This window comes from Chiloscyllium plagiosum, unplaced genomic scaffold, assembly GCF_037043375.1.
Source record: "Chiloscyllium plagiosum isolate Xiang-an unplaced genomic scaffold, Cpla_swu_hap1 HiC_scaffold_42, whole genome shotgun sequence".
Classification (NCBI taxonomy): domain Eukaryota; kingdom Metazoa; phylum Chordata; class Chondrichthyes; order Orectolobiformes; family Hemiscylliidae; genus Chiloscyllium; species Chiloscyllium plagiosum.
The window spans coordinates 33,074,999-33,101,068 of NW_028270180.1; the positions used below are offsets into that span (position 1 = coordinate 33,074,999).

The 26,070-nt window shown below is 42.6% G+C and overlaps 1 protein-coding gene across 1 annotated transcript in view; it reads right to left on the minus strand.

Moving 5' to 3' along the window:
- Positions 1-483: 483 nt before the first annotated feature.
- Positions 484-26,070, minus strand: part of idh3a (isocitrate dehydrogenase (NAD(+)) 3 catalytic subunit alpha) — a 37,967-nt gene continuing 12,380 nt past the window's right edge. The window contains exons 5-11 of the mRNA XM_043680153.2: positions 24,694-24,881; positions 18,471-18,604; positions 17,687-17,789; positions 12,585-12,649; positions 8,954-9,038; positions 6,868-7,020; positions 484-1,328 (exon numbers count right to left, since the gene is read on the minus strand). Coding sequence (XP_043536088.2) covers positions 1,245-1,328; positions 6,868-7,020; positions 8,954-9,038; positions 12,585-12,649; positions 17,687-17,789; positions 18,471-18,604; positions 24,694-24,881 — 812 coding nt within the window. The 3' untranslated portion in view covers positions 484-1,244. The remainder of the gene's footprint in view (positions 1,329-6,867; positions 7,021-8,953; positions 9,039-12,584; positions 12,650-17,686; positions 17,790-18,470; positions 18,605-24,693; positions 24,882-26,070) is intronic.

Below are 26,070 nucleotides of genomic sequence, written 5' to 3' on the forward strand. Positions count from 1 at the left end.
AAAACATTTCGGCGTTTGATGTTGCTTGATAATTTGATGCTAATGAGCAGCTATTAAACTAAATCTTCTAATCTCTGCATAACCTCTCTCATCATCTGAATGGAAACAGCACAACTGGCAAAATGGAACCAAGTCCTTCCAGACAGCAGGTCAGGAGGAAGCAGAGGACATATCAATGGGAGTTGGTGAATCTCACGACCCACTTCCTCAGTGCTGCTTTATTTATCTCAACTCAGTTAGGATTCAAGTTCCTAACTTCTTGTTTAGGGTTGAAACCATTTCAAACTAGTCATCAACACGACTACTCATCAATTTGAAGCTTAATTACGAGGAGCAAACAGTTAGATTATGGGTTTTGACAAGTCAATTATTTTGCTCGAGTTTCTGCTGAACTTCATTATCACCAAATGTAAACTCTATAACAAACTAGTGCAAGTGGGCAGTAATCCTAAAGGCAATTTATATTGAAAATATTCCTGGATATATTTTAGTAATAACTTGGTGCATGCAGCTTTATTAATACAGCTGATTATGGGTTTATCACAAAAATAAGCATTTCAAATCAATAAATCAGTCCACCATACTTGAATAACAGCATTAAATAACCAAAAATAACTTTTAAAAGCTGTACAGAACACTTTATATTAATTTCATGGGTGTAGTCAATATTATTGAATTTTAAAAATATTTAAAAGCTTTTAAAAATGCACCCTTATGTCTGAAAAAGGGCATAACTTAAGGTCGGCAAATGTGTGCAATTAGATAAAGATTTGAAATGGTGATGTGATGAATTTTATGGTTGGAGCCAGTTTGCAGCAAAATGTTTTCTTAAACAAGTACAAAAGCAGCTCAATTTGTGATTCCCATCTTCAACAGTGGAACAGAAGCAATGTCCGGTCTTTAAAGCAACAACATTTAAAAACAGCCTTTCAACGAGTTGGCAAAATGGGAGAAGACATGTAATACATTTTAATTAAAGGGAATGGCAATGAACAATGAAATCTCATGACCAATCTCATTAGCAGCTTTCAATAAAGAAAAAGACAACACAGTCAGTCTGAACAAAAAAATAATCTAAATAGAAAACAAACTGGAATGCCACTAATGAAAGCAAATCAGAGCTTTCAACCACAAGTTACAATAAATGTTGCAGGACATTTGACAATATACAGCAGTTGTTTGCACAGCAGTAATAGAGAATCCATCTATGTTGGAACTGGTATTGCAAGAAAGTGAACGGTGACTCAATCATGATCTCGCACTCTTCGGCAGATTTCACTGGTGAACTCTGAACATTTAGAATTGCCTCCAAGATCTTTGGTCAGCACCTAGAAAAAGATCAGCCTGGTTTAGCATGGGCAAGACACATGGAAAGGACTGATGGAACCTAGAGTTGTCAGACGTGCACAATATCCATTGTCTCACAATGGAAGGTAGCCATGAAATCTGTATAATAACAGTTGTGATTCCTATTGTGACCTAAGCTGATGGAAATACTTGCCAAGTCAAAACTGTGATAACTTTGTTTAGCTAACTTGGTTAGTTACTGTAATAGAGGTTGCAGATGTTCTTGAACAAAACATAACATTCTATTACAAAAGAAAATACAGTTAGATAGATTTCAACAAACATTAAACATTCCAACATCCCCCCCTCCCCCCCAATTCTATCCATTAGAAACTCAAGTCCAGAAAAATATTCTCCTATCTCAACTCTAGGTCTCATTTAAATGACACCTTCCAGTTTCTCTCCCTCAAACTGTACAGACAACTTTATGGCCTAAACTTCTCAATTCTAGCAACCTGAAGATTTCTATCCCAAATCCTCCTGGTTTGAAAGTTTCACAATTTAGGGAAAACACTGCTACTACAGTAAAATAAAACAAAGAAATCTGAAAGAGAAACAAGTTGCTGGAGAAACTCAGCAGGCCTGGCAATACCTGTGGAGAGAAAGCAGAGTTAAGCAGAACTGAAAGAGAGTCACTGGACTAAAACTCTGCTTTTTCTCACAGGTGCTGCCAGACTTGAGCTTCTCCCTCAAATCTATCCCAACATTATGCTCAAGACTAACTGCTGGACAGCATCCTGGGATTTTCTCACACCAGCTATCCTTTACAGATTAATCAGAACCCATTGAAAAGAACGGTGAGAACTTTCGCTTGAAAAGTGACTGTTAAGAATGAGGGAAGATAATGGAAAGGTTTGGTAAGCGGAATAAACTTTGAGAAGTCTTTCCATCAGACATAAAAGGACATGGCCTCAATATGAGATAAAATAACCATTGACAGGATAAATATTTTGAGACCAATGCTTGCAATGCTGCTGCAGTGGAAGCAGAATAGCAAACCAAAGCTTTCACAGAAATCTGAAGTTTCTGAATGGCATGTTGCACATGAACAACAACATTTATCTTGAATAAGTGCAATTAGTCAGGGGGCGGCACGGTGACACAATGGCTAGCACTGCTGCCTCACAGCACCTGAGACCCGGGTTCAATTCCAACCTCAGGCGACTGACTGTGTGGAGTTTGCATGTTCTCCCCGTGTCTGCGTGGGTTTCTTCCGAGTGCTCTGGTTTCCTCCCACAGTCCAAAGATGTGCAGGTCAGGTGAATTGGCCATGCTAAATTGCCCGCAGTGCTAGGTAAAGGGTAAATGTATAGGTATGGGTGGGTTGCGCTTCGGCGGGTCGGTGTGGACTTGTTGGCCACTGTAATCTAATCTAATCCAACTCTTCCAGTTGTTACTTCTCAGCAGCAGAAACAAAATCCGTATTTGTCATTGAATTTGACCACAATGTTTTGCTTCTATGTATCAGCAATGTCTAATTGCAACAAAGCCCATACAAAATGCTTGGAAGATTTCTACAATCATCTCACTTACATAAAATTCAACTCTTATAAGCATGCCAAACAGATCCCATTGCCCAGATGAGAAAAGGGGTTATTGTAATTATAAATATTGCCTGCAGGGGCTGCTGCAGCACAGCATGTCTCCATGCCTTCTCTGTCCTTCAGAGAAACATCTCCATTCAAACTGCCTGTATTTTAGGGCGGCACAGTGGTTAGCACTGCTGCCTCACATCATCAGGGCCCTGGATCGGATTCCAGCCTCAGCCGACTGTCTGTGTGGAGTTTGCACATTCGGCTCATGTCTGCGTGGGTTTCCTGCAGGTGATCCAGTTTTCTCCCAGTCCAAAGATGTGCAGGTTAGATGAATTGGTCATGCTCAATTGCCCATTGTGTTCAGGGATGTGTAGGTTAGGTACATTAGTCAGGGGTAAAATGTAAGGTAGGGGGAATAAGTCTGGGTGGGTTACTCTTTGGAGGGTCGGTGTGGACTTGTTGGGCTGAAGGGCCTGTTTCCAAACTGTAGAGATTCTCTGGATCTCTCTGTATTCACCAACATCTATAAACTCCCCTCAGTTTCTCTAACTACTTACAACTTTACTAAACTGCTTTGTGTTTTACTATTTCACTGTACTGCCTGGTTTAGAACAGAATGTGCATGTTCTAAGTGCAACCAGACATCTGAGTGTTATTGCTCCTCAGGTCCCTTTTACATCTTCCCCCTCTCACTTTAAAATTTATGCCCTCTAGTTTGGACTCCCTTCCCTGAGAAAAAGACCTTGACTATTCATTCCATGTCCCTCATGAATTTATAAACTTCGAAAAGATCACCCCTCAGCCTCCAAAAGCTCCAGGGAGAAAAGCCCCAGCTTATACAGCCTTTACCTATAGATCAAACCCTACCAGAATGCAACACCTCACATTTATCTAAATTCAATTCCATCTGCCAACCCTCAGCCCAACTGATCAAGGTCCTTTTATACTCTGAAGTAATCTTCTTTGCTGTCCATTACACCAATTTTGGTGTCATCTGCAAACTTACTAACTATACCCCCTATATTCACACCCAAATCATCAATGGCCTATGGTCAATGGTGATATTATTGCTAAACTGTTGACCCAGGTGATGTTCTCAGGACCTGGGCTCAAATCCCACCATGGTAGATGGTGGAATTTGAATTCAGTAAATATCTGGAATTAAAAGTGTAACGACAACTTTGAATCCATTATCGATTGTCAGAAAAACCCAACTGGGTCACTCATGTCCTTTAAGGAAGGAAACTGCCATCCTTCACATGGTCTGGCCTACAATGTGACTCCAGCAACGTGGTCAACTCTCAACCCCACTCTGGGCAATAAACGCTGGCACTCGCCAGTGATACCTACATCTCATGAGTGAATAAAACACAAGTAACTTAAAAGCAGTGGATTCAGCACCAATTCTTGCAGCACATCGCTGGTCACAGGCCTTCAGTCCGAAAAACAAACTTCTACCACCACCACCACCACATCTCCTACCTTCAAATCAATTTTGTATCAAACTGGATAGCTCACCCTGGATTCCATGTGATCTAACCTTGCTAACCAGCCTACCATGCAGAATCTTGTCAAGTACCTTGAAGTCCATATAGACAAGGTCTAAGGCTCGAACTTCAATTTACTTTGTCACTTCTTCAAATAATTCAATCAAGCTGGTAAGACATTATTTCCCATGCACAGAGCCATGTTTACTATCAAGTCCTTGCCTTTTCAAATGAATGTAAATCTTGTTGCTCAGAATGCCCTCCATCAGCGTATGCACCACTGACCTCAGGCTCGCCTATCCACAGTAGTCTGGCTTTCCCTTACCACCTTTCCTAAATAATAGCATCACATTAGCTACCCTTCAGTCTTCCGGCAATCACTTGTGCTGTCGATGGCACAAATATCTCAGCAAAGAGCCCATGATCTCTTCCCTATCTGACCACCAAGTTCTGGGATACACCTGATCAAATCCTAGGAATTTATCTACCTTTGTGTTTTTTTTTTTTAAGATGCCCAGCACCACCTCTTCTGTAATATGGACTCTTGAAGACATCACGGTTTATTTCCCCAAGTTCCCTAGCTTCCATGCCCTTTTCCACAACAAATATTGATGCAGAATATTCATTCACTTAATATCTTACCCATTTTCTGTGGTCCCACACAAAGATGGCCATGTTGATCTTTAGGAGGCCCTATTCTCTCCCTAATTACTTTTTTGCCCTTAATGCAATTGTAGAATTTCTTTGGACTCTCCTTAACCTTATGTGCCAAAGCTATCCCATGTCCCCTTCTTGCCCTCCTGATGTCCCCCTTAAAAGAATACTCCTACTACCCTTATACTGCTCCAGGTATTCATTCAATCCCTCTTGTCTAAACCTGACACAAGTCTCCCTGTATTTCCTGACCTGAAGCCTCAATTTGTCTAGTTATTTAGCATTCCCTGCACCTACCAGCCATGCCCTTCGCACTAACAGAAACGTTTTTGCAAGGTTTGTAGCTCAGGTTGAGGTTTAGGGTGTAGGTTTGCTTGCTGAGCTGTAGGTTTGATATCCAGACGTTTCATTACCTGGCTAGGTAACATCAGTGGCGACCTCCAAGTGAAGCAAAGCTGTTGTCTCCTGCATTCTATTTATAGGTTTGTCCTGGATGGAGTTCCTGGGGTTTGTGGTGATGTCATTTCCTGTTCGTTTTCTGAGGGGTTGATAGATGGTATCTAGATCTGTGTGTTTGTTTATGGCATTATGGTTGGAGTGCCAGGCCTCTAGGAATTCTCTGGCATATCTTTGCTTAACCTGTCCCAGGATAGATGTGTTGCCCCAGTCGAAATGGTGTTTTTGCTCCCCTCCGTGTGTAGGGCTACGAGGGAGAGAGGGTCGTGTCTTTTTGTGGCTAGCTGGTGATCGTGTAACCTGGTGGCTAACTTTCTTCCTGTTTGTCCTACGTAGTGTTTGTGGCAGTCCTTGCATGGAATTTTGTAGATGACGTTAGTTTTGTCCATGGGTTGTACTGGGTCTTTTAAAGTTTTAGTTTTTATTTGAGAGTGTTGGTGGGTTTGTGTGCTACTAGGATTCAGAGGGGTCTTAGTAGTCTGGCTGTCATTTCTGAAACTTCTTTGATGTTTCCATACATCATACATATGATGTGTGTATGGGACAGGCTAAGCAAAGACATGCCAGAGAATTCCTAGAGGCCTGGCACTCCAACCACAACGCCATAAACACACACATTGATCTCGATACAATCTATCAACCCCTCTGAAAACAAACAGGAAATGACATCACTACAAACCCCAGGAACCCCATCCAGGACAAACAAATAGAAAGCAGAAGACAACAGCTTCGCTTCACTTGGAGGTCACCACTGATGATGTTACCTAGCCAGGTAATGAAATGTCTGGATATCAAACCTACAGCTCAGCGAGCAAACCTACACCCTAAACAGGAACATACTGTCTCTAAACGCTCGTTCTCATTTTTAAAAGTCTGTTTTCCAACCGTCACTTCATCTATGAACTGCCTCCCCCAGTCAACTTTTGGAAGTTCCTGCCCAATACCATCAAAATTAGCCTTACTCCAATTTAGAACTTGAACATTTGGATCAGGTCTATCCTTTTTCATAACTATTTTAAAAAACAATTATGATCACTTGCCCTAAATTGCTCCCCCACTCATCTCAGTCACTTTTCCTTCATAAGTAGGTACATCTACATATTGCACAAGAAAATGTTCTTATTCATACTTAAAGTCCTCTACATCCAAGCCCTAAACACTATGGTAGTCCCAGTCCATGTTTGGAAAGTTAAAATCCCCTACTATTACAATCCTATTATCTTTACAGATAACAGATTTGTAATGCACCTTTCACAAACACAGCATATGGCTGTCAGGTTTGGGGAAGGCACTGACTGTTAGAGTTTATAAGTGCTCAGTTGTTGAAAGAGGATCAAGTGGTCCTGAAATGCTGATGTATTTCTGGAATTTATTTGTAGCATACCTACCTTTCCATCCTTAATTGTTTCAAAGCAGGCAGCTTCTATTTTTTTAGCATGACCATAGAGTCCGATGTGTCGCAACATCATTACAGCACTTAACAGGAGTGCTGTGGGATTTGCCAAATCCAACCCAGCAATGTCTGGCGCAGTTCCATGAACCTGGAGAACACAACAGAAGGCAATCAGCAAAGCACACTTGATCCTACTGCAAGCATTTACACAAATGCCTCCAATTTTTCCACAAAATACAGGAAAATTATTAGTTGCACTGAACAAGTCCACAATTTTACAGTGATGCTAAGAGGAGAGGGTGGTGCAGTGGTAATGGTGTAATCAGGAGCTGAAGGCCAAGGTGGAACTTAAATCCAAAAGCTAGCCAGTAGTAGTGATCATGACATTATAAAAGGGTTCCTGATTCCAAAGGTTGGCCAGGGAACTTGAGAACAGGAGCCATCAGCAGTTCAAGCCTGGTCTACCATTCTATTAGACGATGGCTGAATGAGGACCTTCAGTAAGCCAGGATTATTTACCCTGTATTGTCTCGAACAAATATCAGTGAACACACCTTGCTTTGAGCCCTCACTCTTCTTGCATCCCCATAAGATATAGGAGCATAAGTAGGCCATTCAGCCCATCAGATCTTCTCTGCCCTTTAATGAGATGACTGATCTGATAATCAACTCCACTTTTGCCTTTTTCCCATAACCCTTGATCCCCATACTGATTAAATATCTGTCTCAGCCTTGAATCTAGCTTCAAAAGCCCTGTGGTAAAGAATCCCACGGATTCACTATTCTCCAAAAGAATAATTTTCTCAAGTCTTAAACGGATGACCTCTTATTCTGATCCATTTGTTCATGGCTTGCCCACAAGGGGAAAGCAATCTCTCCACATCTACCTTGGCAAGTTCTTCAAGAATCTATTTATGTTTCAATAAGATTACCTCTCATTCTTCTGAACTCCAATGAGTACATGTCCAAACTACTCAAGAAAATCCTCACATATGCAGAATCTCTGGACTATTTCTAATGTCAGTACATCTTGCCTTGGATAAGGTGCCCAAAATTGTTCACAGTATTCCAACTGTAAGTCTAACTAATGTCTTATATAGTTTGAGAAAGACTTCACTATTTTAACTCTCTATTCCATTTGAAATATTGGGCAACAGTCCATTTGTGTTCCCTAATTCCTGATGAACTTGGATGCTAACTTTGGGATTCATCAATGAGGATACCCAAATCCCTGTTCTGCAGCTTTAATATTCAGCTCCTCTATTATTCCTGCCAAAGCGCATAACCTCACATATTCCCATATTACATCCCATCTGCCAAGGTTTTAGCCATTCACTTAACTGTCTATATCACACTGTCAAGGTTGTCACTCTCACTACTAGTCTTTATTTATTTTTGTGTCATACGCAAACTTGAGTATAGTACAAGTTCTCTCATTCACATTAACTTAAATAATCGTAAATAATTGTGGCCTATGCACTGACCCCTTGGCACACCACTAGTTACTGCTTGCTATCCTGAAAATGTTCCCTTCATCCCCATTAGTTAACTATTCCTCGACTCTTGCTAATGTACTCTATTACCATTGGCTCTTAGCTTATTCAGCAGCCTTGATAGCAATACCTCAAACACCTTTTAGAAATCCAAACATATTACATCTACTAGTTCTCCTTTATCTGTCTCCTTTGATCAGTTTTCAACAGCTTCAGCCTCTCACCTCATTTAAAATCATTTCCTATTGTTCCATACCAGTTTAAAAAAACCGGAGCTAGCATCACTGCTTTCTTCCCACAGCTTCTGCAAGAGTGACTTTCCCAGCCTGTGACTTCACCCTCTTGTTCCTGTGCTCACTGCCCAATTTTCCTTCCCTGTTTTTATGTTAAACCCCATTGTCTGCATTTATGACAGTTGCAGGTGTGGGTGTGGCCTGAACAAGGCCTGCCAACATTGCTAAATAAGCATAATGTTCCATATCAGAGTTGCCATATCACAAGTGAATTTCATTCATTTAAAAATGTACATTTGTACACGTAGAATGTTTGAAGATAATTTCAATCTTTGATAGATACGACTCATCTTACAGACTCAAATATTGCAACTCCATTTTCTCCAATGTTTCCACTTGGTGTAACTCCTAGGCCTCCAATTAATCCAGCACATAGATCACTGAAAGACAGAAAATATCCATGAGGAACATTTAGTAGTGGAGTCAACACCAACTGGTCACTACGTGCAGAGCCCATCAACCTCCCGGTGACAACGGGTCGAGCCCAATGCTGTCACCAAGAGTGCTAAACCGGACAGATGTTGAACAGATCCAGCAACTCAAGATTGGGTATCCATGAGGTATTATGAGCCATCAGCAGTAGCATTACTGTACGCAATACAATTTGTAATCTTAAGCTTCAACATACCCTTCACTCTATCATTACCAACAACCCTAATGCATTGAAGAGGGCATGCCAGTAGCAGCAGCTGAAATACCTAAAAATGAAGTGTCAACCTGGTAAAGCTACAAACAGAACTGCCTGTATGCCAGTAAGCAGCAATCAAAGAGTTACAAGCGATTCCACAGTCTACACTCCGCAACCCTGCCATATCCAGTTGAATGTGATTGTGGGCAACTAAACAATTAATTGGAGGAGGATATTCCATAAACATGCTCATCTTCAATGATGGGGAGCTCAGCACATCAATACAAAATATAAGACCAAAGCTTTCCCAACCACCTTCAGTCAGAAGTGTCCAGCAGATAACCTATTTTGGTCTCTTCTGGTGGTCCCCAACATCAGATGGTTAGTTTCAGCCAATTCAATTCATGCCATTTGATTTCAAGAAACTACTCAAGGCAGTGGATACGGCAAAGTTACAAGTTCTGACAACATTCTCAAGGAATATACTGCAGAACTTGCTGCATCTTAAGCCAATCTAATCCAGTACTGTTACAACACTGGCATCTACCCGAATATCCTATAATTTAGCAGAGATGGTGACATAGGCTTACAAAGCGAGAGGATCTGACAGTACTAAAGACCACCCATTTGGATTACAACATCCAGCGTGGGACAGGAAGGGGAGAGAAAAAATAGTAAAACATCAGTAATGTTAAAAGGAGAAATGGTAAGTAGGCAAAATTAATGATTCTTTACGTGTATGTGCAATGTTTATATTAAAAATGAATTAACTGCACAAATACAGGTTAATGCGTATGGTATGATCTTATAACCACATGATACAGTTACAAGGAGATCAAAGCTGGGAATTAAACATTCAAGGATATTCAACTTTTGAAAAGGATAGGCAGGAGCAAAGGGTGGAGTAGCATCACTAGTATGGCATGGAGTAAGTACGAGCCATCAGCAGTACCATAACAAGAAACGATCCTGGATTGGAAGATGTAGAAACTAATCGGGCATGAGTTCATTTTGGATCTCAAAGTACAATGATGCAGATTTAATAAATGACATCAGAGTAAAAGATCCTCTCGGAAATAGTGACCATAACATTTTAGCATTCTGTTTGAGGGGAGAAACTAGAACCAGGAACAGCAGTACTAAACATCAATAAGTGCAATCAAAGAATGAGAGTCAAGCTAGCTGGAGTGAATGGGGAAAGTAATAAAAATGGTTGTGGAACAATGGCTGATATTTAGGAAACTAGCTCGTGGCTCACAACTAAGATATACCCCAGTGAGAAAGAGGGATTTTATGAAGGGAATGAGCAAATCATGATTAAGCAGGGAAGTTAAGGATAGCATTAAATTAAAAGAAAAAAACAAGGTGGCAAAGATGTGGGAAAAACAAAGTAAGCCAAAAGATTGGGACAGTTTCAAAATCAAAAACAAAAATGACCAAAGAAAAGAGGAAGAGTTAACTTTGAGAGTAAACTTGCAAGTAATATAAAGATGAACAGCAAGAGCCTCTGTAATTATATATAAAAAAAAACCAAAGTTATCATAGACCTTTTTGAGAAAAAGGCTGGGGAAATAATACTGCAGAAACAGGCAGAGGAATTGAATAATGCTTTGCACCAGTCTTACAGTAGAATACACTAACAGTATTCCAAATATTCTCAATCGGGGCAAGGGGAGGAGAGGAAATAGACAATATCTATTACTGGAGATAAAGCACCAGAGAAACTAATGGGCTAATAAGTTTAAGACCTGGATTTGATAGGATGATTCCCAGGATATTAAAAGTAGCAAAGTACAGGGTGAATTCCAAAAATTATTAGCTTATGGAAAAAGCCCAAAGGATCAGAACACAGCCAATGCAATAACATTTAAAATGATAAGGAGCCAAAAATACAGGTAACTACAGATCAATTAGCTTAGCATCTGTTCTTTGGAAAAGGTAAAAGTCTATTAGCAGTAGATTAGATTAGATTACAGTGTGGAAACAGGCCCTTCGGCCCAACAAGTCCACACCGACCCGCCGAAGCGAAACCCACCCAAACCCCTACATTTACCCCTAACCTAACACTATGGGCAATTTAGTATGGCCAATTCACCTGACCCTGCACATCTTTTGGATGGTGGGAGGAAAGCAGAGCACCCGGAGGAAACCCACGCAGACACGGGGAGAACGTGCAAACTCCACACAGTCAGTTGCCTGAGGCGGGAATTGAACCCGGGTCTCTGGCGCTGTGAGGCAGCAGTGCTAACCACTGTGCCACCCACAAATAGTAATGGCAGAGCATTTAGAAATACAGTATACAATCAAGCAGAGTGCTAAGACCAGACCTGCTGGAGTATTGAGTGCAATTTTGGACTCCTTACTCAAGAAAGGCAATACTTGCTTTAAAATGACTGCAGCAAAAGTTCACCAGAATGACTTGGAATGACAAGCCTGTCACTCAAAGGAGAATTTGGGACAACTGGGCCTGTATTGTCTGTGACAAAATTGCAGACTTATCTACCACAGAAAGCTGTAGAAGCCAAGTGACTGAATAAATTAAGAAAGACATGCGTAACTTTCCAGACGCTAGAGGAGTGGGTCCATTGAATGAATGGCCTACACCTCCAGTTTTCTACATGACACAGAGGCTAACTGTTTGGGACAGGTGAGCAGAGATGAAAAGCTCAACTGGCCAAAGAGGGCAATGAATTACATAGACTTGCATCCACCATCTTCCTCTGCAGCAAATACTGTAAAGTGAGCTCCTAAGCCATGGCTCAGCAGTTAGGACTACTGCCTCTCAGCGCCAGGGACCCGGGTTCGATTCCAGCCTCAGGAGATTGTTTGGAGTTCGCATATTCTCCCAGTGTCTGCGTGGATTTCCTCCAGGTGCTCCAGTTTTTTCCCACAGTCCAAAGATGTGCAGGTTAGGTGGATTGGCCATGTTAAATTGCCCAGTGTTCAGGGGTGGGTAGGTTAGGTGCATTAGTCAGGGGAAATGTAAATTAACAGGGTAGGGTAATGGGTCTGGATGGGATACTCTGAGGGTCGGTGTGGACTTGTTGGACCTAATGGCCTGTTTCCACACTGTAGGGATTCTAAGAGTCAGACAATGCCTAACAGTTTGAGCACCATGAGACAAACTAACGTTTCTCAGAAACAAATAGTACTTGGACTTGGTGCAATACAGCCACAGCAAATAACATGAAAAATGTCTGGACACATTCCCAATGTCATTCACAACATGAATTCTTGAATTGCTAAAGCCAAGAGCCAGCAGAGAAGCAAGGAAACAGCTTACACCTGGTATACTAACCTTAAGATATCACCATAGAGGTTCGGCATTACAAGTACATCAAACTGTGAAGGGTCCTGCACCATCTGATAAAAGAAACATTTTTATTAAACATTTTGTATGACCAGAACCTGCACTGAGACTTCCATTTCTGAAAAAAAAAAAGCCAACTTGCAATCTTTGGCAATTTCAGAGTTTAAGAACAGCATCTGGGAATTAGCATTGAGAGAAGAGGTATTAGCAGTGTTAGCAGGCTTGCAAGTGGATAAATCACTAGGTCTGTTATCAAAGACGGTTGAGGGAGGTAAGGGAGGAGATTGCAGGGACAGTGACATTAATTTTCATATTCACTCACTCTTCAGGAGGGATGCAACATTATTCAAGAAAGGTGGCAGCGATAAACTAGGAAACCACAGGCCAGTGAATCTAACACAACTGAAAGGAAACTTCTGGAAAAAACAAATCCAAGATGTAGAATTTATCTCCACTTGGAGAGGTGGGAATTAATCAAGGACACAGTCAACATGGCTTTGTAAGGGGAAATCATGTCTAACAAACATGATTGCATTTTTCAAAGTGGTGACTAGGTGTGTTGATATCAGAATCCCAATGTGGAAACAGGCCCGTCGGCCAAATAAGTCGACATTGACTCTCTGAAGAATAACCCTCCCAGAGCCATTCCCCTACATTATCCTATATCTACCCTTAACTACTGCATCTAACCTACAGATCCTGAACACTATGGGCAATTTAGCTTTGGCCAATTCACCTAACCTGTACATTTTTGGATTGTAGCAGGAAACCGGAGCACCCGGCGGAAACCCATGCAGACTCAGGGAGAATGTCTCTGTGGAGTTTGCACAGTCACCCTAGGCTGGAATTGAACTCAGTCCCTGGTACTGTGAGGCAGCAGTGCCAACCACTGAACTGCCGCGGCGCACTCAGTGCAGTAGATGCAGTCTACGGACTTCAGTTAGGCTCCTGACAGGGTCTCGAATGACCGACTGGTTAAGAAGCTAAGAGTTCATGGGATCTAGGGCAATTTTGCAAATTGAATTCAAAATTGGCTTTGTGGCAGGAAGCAGGGGGTGATCAAAGGGTGTTTTTGTGATGGAAGCCTGCGTTCTGTACCACGGGATTCAGTGCTGGACCCTTTGCTGAATTAATGTAAATTAATGATCGAGACATTACAGAAGGCAAGATCAGTAAATCTGTAGATGACATGGAAATTGGTGGTATGGTAAATAGTGAGGAAGAAAGTCTTAAACCACAGGTCAATATAAATGAGTTGAACAGTGGCAAATGGGATAGGATTTTGAAAATTCAGGATGATGCATTTTAAGAGGACTAACAAGGCAAGGAAGTACACAATGAATGGTTGGGCCTTGGGAAACAGGATCAGAGAGACACTGGTGTGCATGTCTATAGATTCTTGAAAGCAACAGGATATGTAGATAAAGTTGGCACTTTGGATACTTCGTTAGTGAAGCATTGAGTATGAGCGCATGGAGGCTGTGATGGAGGTTATTATGGATGGTGCATGACACTAGTCAGATCACAGCTAGAGTACTAGTGCTCTTGGGGGGGGGTTTAAACTAACTCTGCAGGGGCATGGGAGCCCAGACTGTAGCTTTAGGGTGCAGGACCTGGAGTGTAGGGAGGTTAGGAACATGGCATCAATTTCAAAGGAGGGTGTCTGTAAACAGGAAAGTGGCTCGAAGTGTGTATACTTCAATGCAAGAAGTATACGAAATAAGGTAGGTGAACTTGCAGCGTGGGTTGGTACCTGGGACTTCGATGTTGTGGCTATTACGGAGACATGGGTAGAACAGGGATAGGACTGGCTGTTGCATGTCCCAGGGTTTAAATGTTTTAGTAGGGTCAGAGGTGGGGGTAAAAGAGGGGGAGGTGTGGCATTGCTTGTCAAAGATAGTATTACAGCTGTGGAAAGGACGATGGATGAAGACTCGCCATCGGAGGTAGTTTGGGCTGAGGGTAGGAATAGGAAAGGAGAGCTCACCCTGTTAGGAGTTTTTTTACAGGCCTCCTAATAGTCCTAGAAACGTAGAAGAAAGGATTGAGAGGATGATTCAAGAGAAGAGTGAAATTAATAGGGTGGTTGTTATGGGGGCTTTAACTTTCCTGATATTGATTGGGAAAGCTATAGCTCAAGTTTGTTAGATGGGTCAGTGTTTGTCCAATGTGTGCAGGAGGGTTTCCTGACACAATATGTAGATAGGCCAACAAGAGGTGAGGCCATACTGGATTTGGTTCTGGGTAATGAACCAGGCCAGGTGTTAGAATTAGAGATAGGTGAGCACTTTGGGGACAGTGACCACAATTCGGTGACTTTTACTCTAGTGATGGAGAGGGATAAATGTGCACTACAGGGCAAGAGTTATAGCTGGGGGCAGGGAAATTATGATGCTGTGAGGCATGACTTAGGATGTGTGGCTCGGAAAAGTAAACTTCAAGGCAAAGGCGTAATTGATATGTGGAGCTTGTTCAAGGAGCAACTATTGAGTGTCCTTGATAAGTATGTACCCGTCAGGCAGGGAGGAAAGGGTCGTGTGAGGGAGCCGTGGTTTAATAAGGAATTGTTAAATGGAAGAGGGCGGCCTATGTAAAGATGAGGCGTGAAGAATTGGGGCGATTGAGAGTTATAAGGTAGCCAGGAAGGACGTGAAGAGAGAGCTAAGAGCAGCAAGGAGGGGACATGAATGGTCCTTAGTTGGTAGGATTAGGGAAAACCCTAAGGCTTTCTATAGGTATGTCAGGAATAAAAGAATGACTAGAGTAGGAATAGGTCCAGTCAAGGATAGTAGTGGGAAGTTGCGTGTGGAGGCTGAAGAGATTGGGGAGACAATGAATGAATACTTTTCGTCAGTATTCATTCAGGAACAGGACATTGTTGTCGATGTGAATACGGAGTCACAATTAAGTAGAATGGATGGCTTTGAGGTATGTAGAGAAGGGGTGTTGGAAATTCTGGAAAGGGTGAAAATAGACAAGTCCCCCGGGCCTGATGGCATTTATCCTAGGATTCTCTGGGAAGCAAGGGAGGAGATTGCAGAGCCATTGGCCTTGATTTTTATGTCCTCGTTGTCTACAGGAGTAGTGCCAGAAGATTGGAGGCTAGCAAATGTGGTTCCCTTATTCAAGAAGGGGAGTAGGGATAACCCTAGTAACTATAGGCCGGCGAGTCTCACTTCTGTTGTGGGCAAAGTCTTAGAGAGAATTGTAAGGGATAGGATTTATGAACATCTGGATAGGAATAATGTGATCAAGGAGAGTCAGCATGGTTTTGTGAAGGGCAGGTCGTGCCTCACAAACCTTATTGAATTATTTGAGAAGGTGACTAAGGAGGTGGACGAGGGGAAAGCAGTAGATGTGGTGTATATGGATTTTAGTAAGGCGTTTGATAAGGTTCCCCATGGTAGACTACTGCAAAAAATACAGAGGTATGGCATTGAGGGTGAGTTGGAGGTTTGGATTAGGAGTTGGCTGGCTGGAAGAAGACAGAGGGTAGTAGTTGATGGCAAAGGTTCATTTTGGAGTGCCGTCACTAGCGGTGTTCCGCAAGGATCTGTTTTGGGACCATTGCTGTTTGTCATTTTTATAAATGACCTGGAGGAGGGGCTAGAAGGTTGGGTGAGCAAGTTTGCGGATGATACGAAAGTCGGAGGAGTTGTAGACAGTGAGGAAGGATGTGGCAGGTTACAGCGGGATATAGATAAGCTGCAGAACTGGGCAGAAAGGTGGCAAATGGAGTTCAATGTAGCTAAGTGTGAGGTGATTCACTTTGGTAAGAGTAATAAAAAGATGGGGTACTGGGCTAATGGTCGGATACTTGGTAGTGTGGATGAGCAGAGGGATCTTGGTGTCCATGTACACAGGTCTTTGAAAGTTACCACCCAGGTAAATAGTGCGGTGAAGGCATATGGCGTACTGGCTTTTATTGGTAGAGGAATTGAGTTCCCGAGTCCTGAGGTCATGTTGCAGTTGTATAAGACTCCGGTGCGGCCGCATCTGGAGTATTGTTTGCAGTTTTGGTCGCCATACTATAGGAAGGATGTGGAGGCACTGGAACGGGTGCAGAGGAGGTTTACCAGGATGTTGCCTGGTATGGTAGGATGATCGTATGAGGAAAGGCTGAGGCACTTGGGGTTGTTTTCATTGGAGAAAAGAAGGTTTAGGGGTGACTTGATAGAGGTGTACAAGATGATTAGGGGTTTAGATAGTGTTGACAATGAGAATCTTTTTCCACGTATGGAGTCAGCTATTACAAGGGGGCATAGCTTTAAATTAAGGGGGGGTAGATATAGGACAGATGTTAGGGGTAGGTTCTTTACTCAGCGAGTCGTGAGTTCATGGAATGCCCTGCCAGTAGCAGTGGTGGACTCTCCCTCATTATGGGCATTTAAGCGGGCATTGGATAGGCATATGGAGGATAGTGGGCTAGTGTAGGTTAGGTGGGCTTGGATCGGCGCAACATCGAGGGCCGAAGGGCCTGTACTGCGCTGTATTCTTCTATGTTCTAGATCTGGTTGGCACACAATAGGAAGGATGAGATTGCACTAGGGAGTGTGCAGAAAAGATTCACCAGGATGTTGCCTGCATTGGAACAATTAGGCTACAAAAATATACTAGATAGTCTCATCTACCTGAGAGCACAGAATAGTTGATTTTTTTTTTGGGGGGGGGGGGGAAAAGAGAAGAGAAGAGAAGGTCAGAGTGAGGTGTACAAAGTTCTGAGGGCCATAGACGGTTGATCGCAAGAAACACTCCTCCTTAGTAGAGGAGCCAATAATTAGGCACACCGTCTAAGGGTACGTAGGAAGAGCTTTAGAGGGAGTTTGAGGATTTCTTTTCCCACCCAGAGGGTTGTAATTATCTAAAACTCACTACCTGAAAAGGGTGGTAAAGGCAACAATTCACACCTCCAGAAAAAAAAACGCAAGGATGATTTAGAAGTGCACTTGAAACACGGTTGCATACAAAGTGTACAGACCAAATGCTGGAAAATGGAATTATGATCGATGGACATTGTGCTGTGCCAATCACCCTATGTGCTGAAGGGCCTCTGTGCTGTAAAAACCTCCAATTTCATAGTACTGACTTACATTAAGGCAAACCGTATCCAAGTACATTTCTGTAAACTTGATATCTTTAGCATTTTCTGCTGCTTCTCTGCATTTCCTCAGGAAAAGTCCATCTGACATTCGCCTGAAAAACATGTATGTAGTATCAAAGTACAGGTTTATTCACGGAATATGCTTCTGTACGTACTTATGAATGTAAAGACCACTGGCAAAACATTTGCTGCCTCATCACTCTCTATGGTAGTGGTGTAGATTTAGAAGTACTGTCAAAGGAACCTTGGTGAGTTACTACAGTGCATCTTTTAGATGGTACACACCAACACACTACTGCTACAGCAGTGAAAGAAGTGAACATTGAAAGTGATGAATGAGGTGCCAATCCAGTGGCTGCTGTGTCCTGGATGGTGTCAAACATTTACAGTGTTGATAAAGCTGCATTCATTCAGGAAAGTAGAGACTTCCATCACATGTCTTACTTTGGGAAAGCAGGTAGTGGGTTACTTGCCAGTCTCAGCCCTGCTCTTGTGGCAACAGTATTTATAGGTCTGGTCCAGTTCAGTTTCTGGTCAATAGTTATCCCCAACTGAAACAAGCCACCTACACATGCGAGAACCCATTTGATCAGTGAAGTGGTGGGACCCCTATGGAACAAGGATTGCCTCCTGAGCTTTCTCAGCCACATCATGCTGCTCTACACATTACTGGCTAGACTTTCAGATGTGGCACCTTTGGAATAGATTTAAATATGTAAGTTCTAAGTAAGCCAGAATCTTTGCTAGCGAAAGTGTGACTGAATTCCACTTACATAATGTTGGCTTTGTGCACGGCTGTAACTGTGCTTCTCTGGTTGTTCCTCGCATACTCAAACGCAAACTCCGCGATACGTCTGCTGGCATCTTCTGTGATCAGTTTAATACTCTGCACCACCCCATCAACAATCTGCAAATTGGGCACACATAGCCAGGCAAAGTTTATAATCTCCACAGTCTTCACTTAGTTACTCAACAGTAGGGGATATGACACTCCGATTGTGTATGGTGCAAAATCCCCACAAATACAATAGATATAGAGATAGCAATCAAGGGCATTCTCACGCATCTACAAGATGTCGAGACTAATTTTGCTATTTCAACATTTGCTAACTTAGTACTAAGGAGCGATTAAAACATTTTTTGCCTGAGAGATTTCAGATGAGACAGTGCTTCACATAGCTACAAGGATATTTAAGAAGCCACCCTTATCCAATACAGGAATAGGATATTCAGTAATTTATATTCAGCATCTGATATACTCTTTGCACTCTCAGTAAGGATAAACATCAGTGGGCAACACCAAGAACTGAAACCTCAGTGCATAGAACAACCATATCCTCAAAGCTCCTTTTAATTTGAAAAAACTTTTCAAAAAGAAAAAAAAGGGACGAGGGGTGAGGTTAAAGATGCAAGACCAGAGATAAGCTGACAAACCCCTACACAACTCCTGGACATCACTACAGGGAGAGAGAATCAGACCTCCAATGTTTTACGAGCCACACAACACTGCTGGTACCTCCTTTTTGCCTTTTATTATAGACAAAGTGGATGGTGCTTCCAAACCAGTCACTGCACCAGCTGCCACTAGCATGAGGTTACACAGAGGACAGTCTGTTCAGAGCTCTTCAACCCACTGGGATAAACAAAATGCCCCGGGTCCTTATAGGCCATACCAGACTAGTGAATTAACACAGAAATTATAATTCCAGCTCTAACGTGTGAAGTAAGGAACATACAAAACACAGCAAATTCAGGATCAGATTCTAATTTATCTCAACAGGTCTGGTTTTGTGGTTCTGCTGACACGTTGCAACTTACACATTTACCTCAAGACAAGTAGCTTTGCACAATCCTTGTAAAAGCACATTTTAACAGAGCAGAGATTAGAACACCACTAGGAGCTACAGTCTCAAGCTAACGAAACCAGAAGGAAAGGAACGGCAGGAACTCCTGATTCTTGTTCTCACCAAGTTTTCAAACAAGAGGTAGCACGAGTAAGAGAACGCAGTGAGGATGGCAGGGAAGGAGTCAGATTAGTTCAAGAGCACCAATAGTCACTTGTATTTGGTTTGTTCCACTAGCCCTTTGTCTCTATCCTAAAAGGATGAACCTTAATTTTGAAATGTCTCCTTATTCAAGATAATGATAAATTGGGGAATGTTACTTATAAGGATGATGGTTATCAGGCAATAACAAATATTTAAAGTGTGCATCAATTGTTCTTTCTTGTCTAACAAACAAAAACCCATGAATTTAGATATTAGGAACACAAATTCAAAGAAGGGGCATACAAGCTGGCCAAAAAAAGAGTAACAGACTCAAGGATTGGGAGGAATTTAGCTTTCAGCAAAGAAGGACAAAGGTATTAATTAAGAGGGGAAATTAAGAGTTTCAGCGGAAGCTTGTTGGAAACATACGAATTGATCGTAAAAGCTTCTATTGGCTTGGAAGAGAAGATAATAGGTTTAAACAAATGTGGGTCCCTGGCAGAAATAGGGGAAATTCCTAGAGTCCATTATAAACGATTAAAGATTTAATAACTGATAGGAGTGAACATAGACAGCATTGAAAAAGAAATAGTGCTCAACTTGCACAATTTTTCAAGGATGTAACTCAAAGAATTGATCAGGGAGCCAGTGGATATGATTTACAGGAACTTTCAGAAGGCTTTTGATAAGGTGCAACATAAGAGATCAGCATGTAAAATAGAATAGGATTGGGGTTAGTGCACTGACATGGATAGAGAACTGGTTGGCAGACAGGAAACAGCAGGAATAAAAAGGTCTTTTTCTGAATGGCAGGCGGTGACTAGTGGAGCACTGTAGTGATTGATTGATTGACCCCAGTTATTCACAATATATATTAAAGATTGAGAGAGAAACAGTACAGAAGAGGCCCTATGACCCATCAAGTCTATACCACCAAAATATACTCAACGTTTGTGCGAAGATTTGTAGCTCGGGTGCTCGTTGTTGTGGTTCTGTTCGCCGAGCTGGAAGTTTTTGTTGCAAATGTTTCGTCCCCTGGCTAGGCGACATCATCAGTGCTTGGGAGCCTCCTGCGAAGCGCTTCTTTGATGTTTCCTCCGGTGTTTACGACCAGCTATCCTTAGTAGCCACACATGCAGACAACAAGCAACATGAATTCAACTGGGACAACACTACGATCATAGGGCAAGCCAGACAGAGAACAGCCAGGGAATTCCTAGAGGCATGGCATTCATCCACAAACTCCATCAACAAACACGTCGACCTGGACCCAATATACCAACCACTACAGCGGACAGCTGAAACTGACAACTGGAAGCGGCAGGGACAGACCACTATAAACACCGGAGGAAACATCAAAGAAGCGCTTCGCAGGAGGCTCCCAAGCACTGATGATGTCGCCTAGCCAGGGGACGAAACGTTTGCAACAAAAACTTCCAGCTCGGCGAACAGAACCACAACACCAAAATATACTGCTACCTACACTAGTCCCAAAGCCTTGAATGTTAGGACACTTTATAAAGATAAGTGAACTAAATGTAAAATCCCCAAGTTTGCAGACAACACAAAGCTGGCTGGGTGAACTATGAAGATGCTTCAGTGTTATTTTGTTAAATTGAACGAGTAGGTAAATGTATGGCAGATTAATGCATGGTTGCTAAGTGGTTCACACTGCTGCCTCACAGGGACCTGGGTTCGATTCCAGCTTCAGGCACTGTGGAGTTTGCACATTCTCCTGTGTCTGCGTGAGTTTCCTCCGGGTGCTCAGATTTCCTTCCACAATCCAAAAGATGTGCAGGTTAGGTGAAATGGTCATGCTAAATTGCCCATAGTGTTCAGGGATGTGTAGACTAGGTGCATTAGTCAGGAGAAATGTAGAGTAATAAGATAGGGGAATGGGTCTGGGTGGGATACTCTTCGGAGGGTCGGTGTCGACACGTTGGGTCAAACGATCTGATTCCACACTAAGGATTCTATGATTAAGTACAATGTGGATAAATGAGAAGTTAACCATTTTGGTAGCAAAACATGAAGGCAGATGAATGGAGAGTGAAACAGCACTTGGATGTTTTTGTACACTAGTTACTGAAAGTAACATTTAGTTACAGCAAGTAGTGGAGTCAAATGGTGCATTGGTCTTCAAAGTAAAGGTATTACAGCACAGAAGCAGGGATACATTCCTGTTACTGTACAGGGGCCTTGGTTAGACCACATCTGGAATAGTGTGTGCAGTTTTGATCTACTTACCTAAGGAAGAATGTTCTGGCTATGGAGGGAGTGCAAGGAAGGTGTATGGACTCATTCCTGGGATGGCAGGACTGACTTATGAAGTTCGGTTATGACCATATTCACTGGAGTTTGTGGAACGAGGGGGAAGCTCACAAAAAGCTATAACATTCTAATGGTACTAGGCGAGGTAAACAGAGGAGGGATGTTCCTGATGACCGGTGAGTCACAGACAGGAGTCTGTTTAAGGAAACAGGGTAGGCCATTTAGGACCGAGGGGAAGAGACACTTATTCACCCAGAGTTGAGACTCTGCCATAGAAAGCGGTAGAGGACAAAACATTCAATGTTTTCAAGTAGGAGTTAGATGTAGTTGCTAGGGTTACAGAGATAAAAGGGTAGGAGGAGAAAGTGGAAACAGGGTATGGGGATCAATGATGAATTTTTTTTAGTGTATTCTTTCATGAGATGTGGGAGTCACTGGCTAGGCCATTTATTGCCCACCCCTAATTACCCAGAGGACAGTTAAGAGTCACTCACATTACGGTGGGTCTGGAGTCACATGTAGTCAAGACCAGGTAAGGACATTAGTGTACCAGATGGGTTTTTCCTATAATTGACAATGGATTCATGGCTATCATTAGGTTCTTATCATCCATATTTTTATTGGAATCAAACTCCACCATCTGCCCGTGGGATTAAAACCTTTGCCACCAGGACATCACCTGGGTCTCTAGATTAAAGACCCAGTGATAATACCACTAGGCCACTGCCTCCCCTATGATTATATTGAATGGTAGGGGAGGTTTAAAAGAGCCAAATGGCTCACTCCCACTATTTTCTATGCTCTGAACTGACCTACAAGAGAAAACATCCTCTTTATCTTAACCCTGTCAAGATCATTCAGTATTTTATACATTTCAACAAGGACATCTCTCACCTTTTAAACACCTGTGGAAACAAGCCTAGGCTGTCCAATCTATCTCAAAACTACTCACCCATTTCAGGCATCAATCTTGTAAACCCCTATGAACCACATCCAATAAAAACAGAGATAAAGTGAACAGTAGAGAGTTGAAAGGAGCTATCCACCAAGTAATGCTCTGTCAAGTCAGAACACAGTGAAAAGGAAACACTCTGGCTGGAAATCACATCTGACATGTAGCAAGTCAGTCTAATTATCAGAGGCCAGTTATTAAATTGTCAGTCTCACTGAGTTTCAGGGCAACTTCCTCAGGTTATTCCATCTCTCGTGTTTCATTGAAAATCTTTCCATCAAAAGCTACAGTTGAACAGTTCATGATGACTACATAGTATTTCATTTTGTTTAAAATTCCTCTGGTAACGAATGTGTCAATTTAGCCTTTGGCAGGTCCGGGAAAACATTCAGGCCTGAGCTGAAAACTGGCAGATAGGGTCAGATGTCAAACTAAAACCACTTCAGGCAAGGGAGAGCTGGGTCACCACTGTAGAGTTCACCACTACCAAGGGGAAGATGTCAGTTTTCATTAGCTTGTGATTGATCATTTCAACATCACAATAAAAGCTCGGCATTCAGATGAGTAGCTCACCTAACATTTCCAGGCCTCTCTGCCTTCCAGAACAATCTGGTTAGGCAGGTGATACATTACTTGCCAGGACATGTCAGCCAGCACCTTTGAGAAGCTTTCACCATATTCATGATGGGTTGGTTAACTGATGACAACATCCAGAGTACACTACAATTCACCAAAGTTACTGACTCTTCTCTCGCTCTCCTGTAATGTAGCCACAAGCAGCAATGGCATAGAAACATCAGCTCCAAACTCTACTCTGTTCTGACTTGGGCACACATCAACGGCATTCCTTCACCATTGCTGGATTAACATCACATAATGCACACCATAACACCATTTTCAGTCATAGAAGGCAGAAACAGGTCCTTCGGCTCATCACATATATGCCGACAAATAAACATCAAACCACATTAATTCGATTTAGCTGCATTTGGTCCATGGCCTACAATGCCTTGGAGTTTTAAGTGCTCACCCAGATGCTTATTGAATATAGAAAGAGTACCTGCCTCTGCCACCCTCTCAGGCAGTACATTGCATATTTCTACCACCCTTTGGGCAAAAATTATACCCTTCAAATCTTTTCTAAACCACTTAGTCCTGACCTTAAACTTGTGCCCTCTGGTCTTAGATTGTGTCACTGCATTCTCCTTCATATTTCTAACTGTAACGTCCACACCACTATAGGGAGTCTTAAAACCTCTGATATCTGCGATGGTGAAGAGATTCTCTACCCTGCCTATGCCTCTCAATCAGATCCCTCCCCACTCAGCATTCTCTGCTCCAGGGAAAACAAACCCTGCCTATACAATCTCTCCTCATAACTGAGAATTTCCATTTGAGGCAACATCCTGGTGAACCTTCTCTGCACCTTCTCCAGCACAATCATGACCTTCTGATAATATGGTAACCAGAATAGCATACATTATGCCATCTGTGGCCTTACCAATGTTTTTTGCAAAGTTGCATCAAGACTTTCTTGCTCCTATATTCTATGGCATGGCGAATGAAAGCAAACATTCTATACACCTTCACCAGCCTGTCTGCTTGTGCTGACATCTTCAGGGACATTGGAATCAGCATCAGAAAAGACTGCAGTGGTTTAAGGAGAAAGTTCACATTCTAAAGACAACACGAGAAGAACAATGACTATGGCCTTGCCAGTTTTGTTCACATTCCAAAATCAAATTTAAAATATGACAATATAATTTACTATAAACAGAAACTCACCACATGCTCTATGCCACTGTATTCTCCTTCTGTATTTTCTCTAATTGTAACAAGGTCTACACCACTATAGGGAGTCTTAAAACCTTCGATCGATACACAGGGGCGCACATTTGCGTAAAGGTCAAAGGTCTTGCGAAGTAGCAAATTCATCGAAGGATGCCCTGCTGCAATAGGAGTCTTCAAAGGCCCTGAAAGATTACAAAATTTGTTACTGAGTCATCTCTGCAGTGAGCACCATTAAGGGAAAACTGCAGACTTGCCCTATAACTCTGAAATGTTAAAACAGATAAACCCATTTGTTTATTGTTTTATCTGCCTTTTGGTGGAAACCTAACACTGTTTGAGGAAACCTGGGGCAGACTGACTAAGGACATAGAACATAGAAGAATACAGCGCACTACAGGCCCTTCGGCCCTCGATGTTGCGCCGATCCAAGCCCATCTAACCTACACTAGCCCACTATCCTCCATATGCCTATCCAATGCCCGCTTAAATGCCCATGAGGGAGAGTCCACCACTGCTACTGGCAGGGCATTCCATGAACTCACGACTCGCTGAGTAAAGAACCTACCCCTAACATCTGTCCTATACCTACCCCCCCTTAATTTAAAGCTATGCCCCCTTGTAATAGCTGACTCCATACGTGGAAAAAGATTCTCACTGTCGACCCTATCCAAACCCCTAATCATCTTGTACACCTCTATCAAGTCACCCCTAAACTTTCTTTTCTCCAATGAAAACAACCCCAAGTGCCTCAGCCTTTCCTCATACGATCTTCCTACCATACCAGGCAACATCCTGGTAAACCTCCTCTGCACCCGTTCCATTGCCTCCACATCCTTCCTATAGTATGGCAACCTAAACTGCACACAATACTCCAGATGTGGCCGCACCAGAGTCTTGTGGGCGGCACGGTGGCACAGTGGATAGCACTGCTGCCTCACAGCGCCAGAGACCCGGGTTCAATTCCCGCCTCAGGCGACTGACTGTGTGGAGTTTGCACGTTCTCCCCGTGTCTGCGTGGGTTTCCTCCGGGTGCTCCGGTTTCCTCCCACAGTCCAAAGATGTGCAGGGTCAGGTGAATTGGCCATACTAAATTTCCCGTAGTGTTAGGTAAGGGGTAAATTTAGGGGTATGGGTGGGTTGCGCTTCGGCGGGTCGGTGTGGACTTGTTGGGCCGAAGGGCCTGTTTCCACACTGTAATCTAATCTAATCTAATCTTATACAACTGCAACATGACCTCAGGACTCGGGAACTCAATTCCTCTACCAATAAAAGCCAGTAGCCATATGCCTTCTTCACCGCACTATTTATCTGGGTGGCAACCTTCAAAGATCTGTGTACATGGACACCAAGATCCCTCTGCTCATCCACACT